Here is an 11,788-nt window from a genome sequence, read left to right as displayed (position 1 = left end):
GGGGGGGGGGGGGGGGTGGGGGTTGAAATGGGCAGAGTTTCCAGTAGGAGCTTTGTCATGGAAAGCAATCTTCTACCAAAACAAGTTGGTTTGTGGCTTAAAATATTCATCTCTCCTGTTTGCAGCAGCTTGCAGGCTGCTAGACCAGAGCCAACCAGTGATGGAAACAGGTTTGAGAAGAGCAGAGTATTGAACTTGTTCATTCATCAGTGCTGAGAGGGTGCAGGTCGAGTTCCATGCCAAGGGTTGGTCTTTGCTGTGTTCACAGGTTGGGTCTGTCCTGCCTTGTGCAGCCACATCTGAAGGAACAGCTAAAACCAAAACTTCCCACTTGCTTTTCTTCAGTCACTTTTTCGACATTTCTTCTTCTGACATGATTTTTTGCAAGAGGGAGCAGAGGAAAAAGTGGGATAGGGGAGAAGTACAGAACATATTGACTGCATCACATGAAAAATGCCATTTTTGTGTTAGCTGTTGCTGCCTCTGATGTTATTCACCCAAATTTATCAAATCACACTGTGCAAAAAATGTTGCTTTTACAAGTTTAAGTCCCAGGCTAATGTAAGACAAAAATCCTCTGCAAGAAGAGTGCAATACTGAGAGGAAGAAACCATAACTCCTGTTTGAAAGGTTACAAATTACCTGTATTTCTAAACTATTTAGGGCAGGCAGCTTTTCCCAGCTCTGTGTTTCAGGTGGTGCCATCAGCAAATAAACTGGACATAAACTGGACTCCATATTGCATGGACCTGTTGGAAGTTTCTGTAAGGCAGAATTAGCTGCAGATCCTCTTAGTTAGTATCATAAACAGAAGTCATTAACAAATTCCTAAACATCCCAGACTTCCAAATTTAGCTGTTATTTACCAACATAAGTTTATCTGAAGAAGAATGTGACTTGGGGCTTCACTGTCTTTTATTTTGCTGTTCCTGCTAGAGGGTTACTTTTAGTTTTGATACAGAGGAAACCTGCATGTTCACCTGCAGCTCCAAGAGGGTAATTCTGAAGATGAGATGTTTATTAAGTTGGTTGTTTGCAAGGAGTGACTCTGGCCCTCTACTGGGAGCACGTTTGCTTATTTATTTTTTCAGGCAGTTCTTCCCTTGCGAGCATTTTGCTGTTACCATATAAACTCATTTTTGGAAAAGCAGTCACCCTGTGTGCTCTTTGCTGCTTTTGCACTTTAAAATGGCTTCACAGAGCAGAGCTGCAGCTGAGTCTGCTCCGTATGTGTCTGCAGGTTTTGGCTGAGGAGGATCAAAGTGGCTTTAGCTCCTGAGCTGGGTGCAGCACCTGCAGAACCTCTGCCCTAGGGGCTGCACTCTGGGTCTTCTCTGCTTTGAGGCAAAAGCAAAATGCTCAGGAATCAAGTGTTGTGCCCCGTGCTGGCCTGGATTCCAAGGGCTTGAAATGAAAGGGATTTTTATTTTTCTGTTTTGCTAATTCAACTAGATTGATTGTATGAGCTTTCAGTAACTGTTGGACCAGTTACTGCAAACCCTGCCTTGTTCTGTCACCTCAGCCTTCTGCTCTGGGACTGAGAAAGTTGTTTTCAACTCTTCTGCTTAATTCTGCTCCTGGGCCCTTTTATGTCTATTTTTAACCCTTCTATAGAACAAGCTGATTTTTCAGCAAGCTAAAAATGCAACTGTTTAATGCCCTGTGTCCTACCTTGGGAAGTCTGGGGTTTATAAAATCATTGCAGGAGGCCTTTTACTTCTGAGCAGAATTCCCTGTTCATGTGAGTGGTTTAGTTTTGCAGTGACAGTTTGGGGGTCACACAATCCCAGACACACCACTCTTGGAAAGGACCTCTGAGATCACAGAGTCCAACCATCAATAGGAAAAAACAACCAAACTCAACCAACTCCACACACCCCACCAAAAAACACCCACAAAACCCCCCACAGGCTCAGCCACTAGACCATGCCCTGCTCAGTCCTGACTGAATTGCTAACTAGGACTCAGGCCTTCAAGTTATTAAATCCCATCAAGTAGCCTTGATTTCAAGGGAAAAAAGAAGAAAAAAGGACTCAGTGTCTTTCACAATTAGGGCCTTGTAGCTCAGGTAAGAAATTGCTTGCATGGGGCGAGTCCTTGCTTAAAAATCCTGGTGCTGTGGGGTCTCTCCTGCCCTTCTCCAAATTGGTCATTAGCTTTTCTTACTTGTTTTGTTATTGGTAAATATCAGCATGTAATTATTAATTTTATAACCCATGGTTGTGGCTTTTTGGTGATGTTCTGGATCAGATCCTGTCATCTTGGTATTTTTTGCCCTTGCTAGTGAAGACAGAAGAACGTGGCAGGTAATGGGAACTGCAGAGGAGAGTCTGTGCTCCCCAGGGGTGTGTGCTGCTCTGGGCAGGTTTGGGTGGTAGAGGGGCAGGGTTCCCTTCCCAGGTCCATCCAGGCAGCAGGACCAATGCAGAGGGTGGAGCAGCCAGGCCAGCTTGGGTTGATGTGACTGTGTTCTGGGAAAGAGAGGCTGCCAAGCAACAGAGTGTGAATCTAGGGATTCCAGCCCAAGTCTTGTGTTCCACCTCCTGTAATTCCAGTTTCAGCTGGACACTGGGTTTGTAACATCCTGTCCCAAACACCTGCAGGGCTCTTGTGCATTGTTAAAGCTTCAGTCTTGCTGCTCTGGCCAACCAAAGAACACCTGCAATCTCTGTACTGACCTGCCATGCTATTATAAGCTTTAATTAATATTTTCTTTGGTGACATTCCTGAGGAGCAGCAGAATTAAGGACTCCAGGAAGACCAAAGCAGAAAGGTTCAGAAATGCTGAAGTTGGCAAGTTTCCTTAATGACATCACTGCCTTGCAAGACTGCTCATGGAGCAAACCTGCCAGGTTCCTGTTCAGATAATGTAACCAGGGCTCAAAAGGAAACACCTCCAACTATGCAAAGTATTTCATGTTTGATGAAATGTTTGTTTCACCAGACAAGCTGATAGTTGCTCAAAAGCTACAAAAAAAACCCAACAACCCACCACTTTTTTCAAACTAACTCCCTTGGTCTGAAAACACCTGCATGAGGAAACTACACTGGGCTACAGGTGTCTGCAGAGCTGTGCTACTTCAGTACAGCCCCTGTCCTACACAGCAGCATGAGGATGTTGTCCAGTAATCCCCCCACCCCTACAAACATTAATTTGAACACTAATTTTTCAACAAAGACATTTTTTTTAATGGAAACATTTCAGAGACTTGGTTTATTTATGTTTATTTCAGCAAATGGGACTTTCTTCTGTAGTCTGAAGAACCAAATTACTAAAACCTGTTCCAACCTGAAAGGAGTTTGGTTGATCTAATTCTCTTTTTCTTCTCTCACAGGATTTGACAGGTGGAGCATTTGAAGCAAACCTGAACATGCTGAACTTGAAGGAAGGGACCGATTATTATCACTTCAACTAAGGAACAAGGTAAGGCAGTGATACTGAACCTGTGTTATCCCCTTAGTGTGTGTGTGGGAAAAGAAAGAGACTCTTAGCATGAGCCAGGTTCTGGTTTTGGACAGGAACAAAAGATTCCTGCAAGTTATAGCAGGTACCCTCACAGAGAAACTGGCTCATTTTTAGCTCCTCTGACTCAATTTTTCCTTCAAGTTTTCATAGAGGGGTGTGTGTGTAGAGACACACACTGTTCTGCTTGATGTGCTGGGATAGTGGGATTTAATTAGAACCATCAAATAACACACAGAGTAATTAGACTATCTGTTGCCTGTGCATTTTTCCTCCCCATCACATTAATCTTACTAAAGATTAATGTTATAGCCATTTTATAGTCAATAAGAACTTGAAGTTGCTTGAAGGACTGAGTCACCTCTGTATTCTTCAAGGGCAATGAAGCTTCAGTCCTTATAGGGTTTACCACAAAAACACTCACTTGAATTAGATGCATAAAGAGCTGTTAAGAGAGGCTTTGACTTTAGCTGAAGTGAAACCTGGATTGTTTGGTTGGAGTGAGACATAAGGAGGACAGCCTTTTTGCACAGGGATATTTATGCTCAGGAAGATTTAAGTATCACTAAATGCTGATTTGTTACCTCTGGAAAACAATTATTTTAAGAGACTAATGCAGCAGGTCAGGTCTAACACTGGATGTGTGTACAGCAAGCACAGGCTGAAGGGCTCCATTCAGTTGGAGAAGTAAGAGTCATTGACATAAAAAAACCCCTCCAAGTCAGTTGTGACAGAAGCATGAAGAGAAACTGCCATCTTGTGGCTACAGATAATGAGCTTAAAAACTGAAAACATTAATGAACCTTTGTTGCCTTCACAAGGCATATCTACACAATTCCTTAAGACACAACCTCTGCCTCTTCTTTTGCTCAGCACTGCCCTGACAGCTCGTGCTGGGGATCCAGTTTGTCAGGTTGCTGCAGCACAGGCTCCTTCACCCTGAGGGCACCTGAACCAGGAGGGAACCAGCAGCCAGTGCCTGCACCTTCACTGTGCTGAGCTCTGCAGGAGAGAGAGGAAGAACAGAGGTCACCTGGAGTAGCAGATATCACCACTTTATCAGTATCCCAGTCGTGTACCCAAGTAAACTAAATGGAGAAGAAAATACTGACCTACCAAGCTGTAATATTTACAGTTCTTCTTAATAATTTAATTTTTAACTACCCTTTAGCAACTTTTATTTGTACAAGTTTGAAGGGAATTATAAGTGCTGATATCATGTTATATTAACTTCATTCACCTTTTCATAATGTTCTGCTTTGGCTTCCTTGAGTGCTTCTCTTCTGCTCTCAGGGTATGTGAGCTCTTGAAGAAGAGCAGAGTGTGTGAGCAGAACCTGCCTGCTAGCAGGGACAGCTGAGAGTCCTTCAGGTCCAGGGAGTGTCACTCTCAGAGTGAACTCCAGCAGTTCTCAGGGCAGGGACTTTGCAAAAAGTTATACTGACTGTTTGCTTATGTTAAAAGAGGAGGAAAAGGTGCTGTTGTAAACCCAGGAATATTATTTCCAGACTGCACATCACACTGTTTTTAACAGTTGCATCTGATTTACCTGTGTGCATATTTGGCTACTTCTTATTTTATTTATACCAGACTTCTCAGGCTTCTCTCAGCCACCAGTAATTAAGAAGCAGAGATAAGTATTTTGAGATCAGTGGATTCATCTTGTAACATCTTAATCGTGAACATAACATTTCTATTAGTTGACTAGAAAACCTTGGAACAGCAACACTCAGGTCAACTGCTGCTCTAAAAACAATGGCTTTTATGGGCAAGAGGCTCAGAGTCTTGTTTCCCAAAATCACAAATGTTAGTCACAGGTTTCTTAAAATGGTACTCAAAGCAGAAAACTGTAGATCTGTCTCAGGAAGAGGAGAGAACTGGTATGGGGACAGCAGGGTGTCCTTGGAGGTTATTTGTATCAGTCTTCTGATCAGCTTTTTGAATGTACTTTGTAAAAATATATAGAGATTTTATATCAGCGCAAACTCAAAACATAGGATCTACTTAATCAGGAAGCATCTTGAGTGTAAAGCATTATCAGCACATCACACAGGAAGAGCTGGCTGACCTCAAACTCTTACTGTCCTATCACAGAGAGCCAGTCAACATGTACTTTAAAAACACCAGTAGCCAAGGTCTGGAGCAGAAGAGACTTGGTGACTTTCAGGCTCAGCTGGTGCAGCTGTGAAGAAGGCTCATGAAGTCTGACATGGAACTGTGCAGGGCAACAGAATAATGCCCTGAATAATGACAGTCATGAAAATAAACTTAATGGTGCTCAAGTACTTTAATGAGAAAATGAAGGGAATTGAGATCCAATCTCTAAGGAAAAACTTGGGAAAGAAGACTGCCATAGGTAGTGTTTCTGAATTCTGAAAATTATTACAGAGGATAAAAGTTTCTAACTGTGGAAGCAGAACAATAAAAATTACAAAGGCCAAGAATAAATTGATATAGCACTATTTATAAGCTGGGTGCCTGTGATACTAAAGAATTAGCCTTGGGTCATCAAGTGTTTTCACTTTGTCTGGTATTACTCAAAGTAGAAATAATTTTTCTTTGTTAATTGTCACATTGACACACGTTCTCTAAAGCAGCAACAATTCAGCTTCCCTATCTTTGCATAGAGAGGAAAGGAACCTGCTGAAACACTGAGCAGATGGGCAATTCCACATGATCTGCATTAAAATGAAATGGAACCTACACATGGGTATATTGTCTGCCTTATGAATGTAATAACTTTTAATTTATATTCTTCCTCTTAGTCAGTGTTAGAATTCTGTGGCTTGAACAGCCATGTTTTAATTCTGTTGTGGAAACTGACTGGAAGTTTTTATCCTTTTTCCTTGCCCAGAGAGGGCAGATGAACAGTTTTTTAAACATCTGTCCTGTATTACTTCATGCTTGTGTTTTGTCTGAGTAAGATGTCACACTACAAGTCTGGAATGTTGTCAAGAAAGGAGCATGGAAGGGCCTGAGACAACAGTCTTCAGCAGCTCCATATGCCTAGTGAGCTGGGAAGGAGCTTTCCTGCTGGTGAAATAGCCACGAACCACTGGAGAACTGCATCTTTTGCACTGAACTACAGCAGACTTGGTGGAACAACGGTTCATGACCACGTGTGGCTGAAACCCCCTTCAGGAGCACCTTCCAGACCTTACCTTGGACACCAGCTGAGGTTTGGGCACTTTCAGGAGATCACAGAGACTGTTGCGTTTCTCTCTCACTACTGGCAGTTCAGCTTCCCTGCACAAGGAGGTATTTTCCAGTTAATTCTAAAATTAAAACTTGAAGTTGGCTACATGCATAACAGCTTGCAGAGCTGGCTCTTTTGTTACCTTATTACCAGGTCTGCATCTCTACATGTACATTGCAAGTCCTAGAAGTTTTTGTTCTGTCACACTTCACGAACAATGTGCCATTTTTGTACCATCTTGAACTCAAACCAGGACAATCTGGCTTAAGATGGTACAAAAAGGTCACATTGTTCTTAAAGTTGACACAGATAAACCACAGAACTGCAGGTCATCCAGAAGTGACAGTTACCAGTAAAGTGTCCCAGAATATTCTAGGTTTTTGTATTCCAAAAAAAATAGCACCAACTCATCAGCCTTTTGACTAGAAGTTCACTCATTTAATTCTCTAAACTTACAGCTCCTTTTTGCTTCAGAAAAGGTCACATCAAGAATTTAAATAAATGTCACTGGATTTGGAGCACATTCTACTATCAAAAGAAGCCTGCTCCTGAAATAGGAAATCCAGACCTAAAACTTGTGAGTCTCTTAAAAAGTTTCTGAAATAGCAACGTGTCCATGAGATAATTTCCTCAAGAGTCAGTTCCAAAAAAGCTCCCAAATGCCCAAAATCCATACAGACAACATTCTTTTCCTTGTAAAAAGTTACAACTGTAAATGGGCTGTTAAAAATTTAACTCTTAGCACATAAATAGAGTCCAAAACTACAGAGAAAAAAAAAGGGCAAGTTAGAAATAACCTCAACTTCTTTCCATGTAGTTCTGGAAACCTCCTGTAGCTAAACTAAAGTTATGATTTAGATAGTAATTTGTTTCAACTCTGCATTACACAATTGTATGATAAACACTGTAAACAGGGAACAAATATGTGTGTGCCAGTAATTATCATCATCTTCCCCAGAAATTAATTCTAATTTGGCTTCCTGCTGTTAATGCTCATTGTATTTCAGAATTTACTGCACTCGTTTTAGCACTGAGAGCTGGGGAATAACAAGCAGCTCTCACTGACACTCAGCAATGACTTCAAATATCTTATTTTGTAAACAGTTAAAAATCTACCAAGATAAAACAATTAAGCTTTAAGTAAACTAACTCTTCATCTTTAATCTTAACACAACAGACATATTGCAATGGGGAACATTTAGAGCAAGCCCTGAAGACAGAATAAAACAGGCAGCCAGACACACCTTAAAAATGACACAATAAAAATAGAATATGCAGCTTCTAGGAAGTATTTTGCTTTGTTTTAGTAACCCATTTCTCAGTAAAGCTGTACAACCACTGCTGCCTCTGTAGCAATTTGAGTCTGTGAACATCCCCTGGTGACAGCACTCGTATAATCCTACTCAATTGTTTCTTTTAGCAAATTCTTTCTGTGACTTCTGAGCAAGCCTATTCTTCAGATCTCGTAAGCCAGCACTGAATCACACTAAACACAGCAATGAACATCAGTAAGTAGTAGAGCAAGTTACTGTCACAGCAGAATTGTTGATAATAAATTCTTCAAAGCTGAGCCCATCAGTCTGGTTTTGTATTGGAAAATTCAGAAAAATAGCAGCAGCCACCCCTTACAATGACAAACTTACTTTTCTTTTCCCAAATGTCACGTTATTTAAGCTCAAGCACAGAAATAAAATAGAAAATAAATAAAAGTTAATAATGTAAACGTGCAGCCTGAAAATATGTAAACCACAACTGTAAGGTATGTTTGTTCTTTGAACATGCCTGGGTTCATTTTATTTCCATAAAATGTCAAGGAAGACAAAAAGTCATGTAATGACTAAATAAATTATGTATTTTTTATATATATGTTTACTTTTTCATGTATTACATCTGACTGCTGCTTGAGGCAAAGGGGTTGGACCAGTAGACCCATGACCCAGGAGAGTCATCTCTAACAAGGAAAATTGTTTAACATGGCAACAAAGCTAAGGAGCTTAATTAGTATCTTCAAACTGTGTTTCTCCAAACCCCCGAGGCAGGCAGTGCTCAGGAACTCCCCCAGGTGCCTGCAGTGCAGGGCTGACCTCTGACAGGAGGAAGAACTGCCAAGATGATGGTAAGGATTTCCTCCCCTGCTAGTTCAGAGGTGCTGACAAGAGGAGCTCCTCCTGCTCTGGTGAATCTTCCTCGTGAAGAACCAGACCCTGTTCCCCCTGTGCTTGCGAGAAAATTAATGTCACAGGGAACAGCAGGTAAAAAAAAATTGTTACAAAAGAGTGGCTGTTTAATTCAGCAATCATATGCTTGGGAAACATTGAACTGTTCCAATTCAAAATATTTGCTTGAATGTGAGATTTGTAGCATTTTGAACAGTTACATTTCGTAGGAGATTTGAGCTGTTCTACTAATTCTGTTGGTTTCCAGGTTGTAGAGAAATGCCAAGAAACTGCAGTTGAAGCTTGACTGTTGGCACAGCTGAGTCTCAGTTTCATGCATCGTTTCCAAGATCTCCTGCCTTTTTGTGTTGTCAGAAAAACAGGGATATTTTACTTTATCTAGTGGTGACTTTATACACCCCTTCCAGAGGGATGTTAAACTAATGAGATAGTTCTTTCGAGCAGAAGAATTCTCCTCAGCAATGCTTTGCCTAAAACTGAGGTCCCACTTCTTACAGCTTCCTTGCCAGCAGCTTTCAGAGGTGTGGACCTCTTGTATTTGTAACTCCAGTGGTACAAAAATAATTTCAGCTCTAGCTACAAAGTCACTTACCAGTTGGTGTCACTGAGTATGATCATAACCTCATCGATGATGGCAGGATCAGCAGCATCACTGTAGGTGAGGAACATCTCGTACACTTGGCTGGCTGTTGTCTTCCTGATCTGCAGGGAAGAGGCAGAGGAACCTTTAGTGAAACATCCAGAGTCCTGCAGGGAACAGCCCAGAGCCAGAACAGGAGCTGGTTCTTCACACTGACAATCATTTCACAGGGGATGTTTTATGATGCTCAGAACTACAGCCTGTCCCTGCCTCTGAGAGCAGTTTGCTCCAGGATGGGACTTGGTTTCTGCACCTCAACACAATGTGTGCTACTGCCATGGGTGTGTTTCCACTAAAATGTGCAGGAGTTCCCATTAAGATCTGTCCCCCCACAGGGAATGATTCAAATATTTGAGAAGGGCCCAAATGGAGCATTTATCTGCTTGAAGTGAATCACTGAGCTGAAAATCTGGCCCTAAGTTTGTTTGCTGCAGACCCACAAACCAGACAGGTTCCCCAGGCTGGAGACTGTAACAGCAGTTTTTCTTCTAGAGCTGTGCTGGCTGAGAGACCAGATGATGCTGTAACATTAACTTTTTATGCTCCAGGTTCCAGAAACAGCTAATGTGCAAATACTTCTCCCAGAGCAGTGTCCAGGAGTGATTTTGTTGTGCACACAGAACAAGTGAGCCCGGCTGGTTTCTGAAGCACAGTGTGTAGAAATACACTAAGCTTAAGACAGCAAAATGGCAACAAAACCAAATTCTGTTCTGCTTTCAAAAAAACCCTGATGATAACCAAAGGAAGGCAAAGGAATTATAAGGTCACTTCTGGAGAATAGTGGCAAGTAATTGACACATCTGTAAAAATAATTATTATGTAAAATACCAATAAAACATGAAATTGAATGATCTTTCTTCAGTTCTTACCATGTGCCCTTCCTGCAAAGGATTCTTTTATGTCCCAAGCACACAGCATGGGAGAGTGGATGGAAAATCTGAAGTATCAAACCTTGCTGAGTACCATGATTTTAACCTTATCAAGAGGCAATGGGCAAAAGCAACGTGTGTTAGAGCAGAGTGCTGGTTTGCACTGGCCAGGCTTCAGGCTGCTCAGCGTATTCTCAAACCACTCTAGGAGCTCACAGGTTTTCAGGTTCTTTTTCTGTCCCTTGCAATAACTTCTGGCAGCCTTTGTTGTTCCTGTACTACTCAGCTGTGGATACAGCTGAATGGCTGCTGCAGGTGCTGCTCCCTCCATCCTCACAGGAACATCCCCAGGTGTTCCCAGGTGAAGCCCGTGGATGGAACACCAGAGCCACCAAGATCTGTTTCACCAGCTGGGCTGTCCCAGCAGCTCTAAGCAAGGGCTCCCAGTGAGCAAAGCCCCCACCTCAAAAACTGATGTCACCCAAACGTTTAAATGACAAACTTATTATCCCACATTTGATCTTCTCTTACACGTACTACCCAGTAACTCAGGTTTTGTGCCCTACTTCAGTCAGTCATATCAAAAAGGTGAACTTCTGATAAGCTTCCCTGTGCTGCACAAGCTTCCCTCACACTTTACCAAAGGAACAAGTATCTTTTCCTTGAACCAGAACTGCTGCTGTGCTGCTACTATCAGAAACATTGCAAAACCATCTGTATTTTATCTGATTGGAGCTTTGAAGGACTAAATGGTGAAGAGATCTTCACTGTGCTGGGTGCTGCATAAAACAAACTACTTAAATACCAAAATTGCTTCTATTTTAAAACAGGAAGGTCAAAAGGTGGGAAAACAGTCTGTGGAACAGCCAAGTATCCAGCAGCCTGTTTCAGGAAGCAGCCCCTTGACAATTAAAACCTATTACATACACTAATACATGATTAAAAGAATGCTGCTTCTATGTACTGTATTTTTAACTCTATTTTAAATAAAATATTTGGTAATACACAATATCTTTAATACTTACTACAGGAAATGGATGGCACAGAAGGAGAAACAACTGAAATAAAACTTTCTCTCTTGTACTTCCTTGAAATTGAATCAGGCCACAAAACCTAGAAAACAAGAGATCCTGTGTGAGGTTTGTGTTGCAACTGCTAAAGGACATTTGAATGGAGGTGCAGAGCTGAGGGTGGGCAGGGAAGCTTTGCTACCGCCAGGAAATCTCAGTTGATATTCCAAGTGCTGTGGGAAAGCAAACACTGAGGTGAGTGCACTGAAACCCTGCAGGGTTACCGAGATGCCACCAGCTACCCCAGCTCAAACGGCTTTAGAGCAACTGCCCTGCAGCCCCGCTGGGCTGGCAGCAGCAGGGGGGGCTCTGGAGCCCTCAGCAGGGAAACACCCAGAAGGAACACGGGCAACTTCTCCTGTGGGGCATTCCT

At 42.1% G+C, this 11,788-nt stretch overlaps 1 protein-coding gene across 1 annotated transcript in view; it reads left to right on the top strand.

Moving 5' to 3' along the window:
* The window catches only part of B3GNTL1 (UDP-GlcNAc:betaGal beta-1,3-N-acetylglucosaminyltransferase-like 1), a 117,272-nt gene extending 113,856 nt beyond the window's left edge, over positions 1-3,416 (top strand). Inside the window, exon 11 of the mRNA XM_010008242.1 lies at positions 3,336-3,416. Within this exon, the coding sequence (XP_010006544.1) occupies positions 3,336-3,416 (81 nt within the window). The remainder of the gene's footprint in view (positions 1-3,335) is intronic.
* Positions 3,417-11,788: the final 8,372 nt, after the last annotated feature.

Source organism: Chaetura pelagica, unplaced genomic scaffold, assembly GCF_000747805.2.
Source record: "Chaetura pelagica isolate M959 unplaced genomic scaffold, ChaPel_1.0 scaffold471, whole genome shotgun sequence".
Lineage (NCBI taxonomy): Eukaryota > Metazoa > Chordata > Aves > Apodiformes > Apodidae > Chaetura > Chaetura pelagica.
Note: the sequence above shows the minus strand (reverse complement) of the source record. Positions and strands in the feature narration are given on the sequence as shown.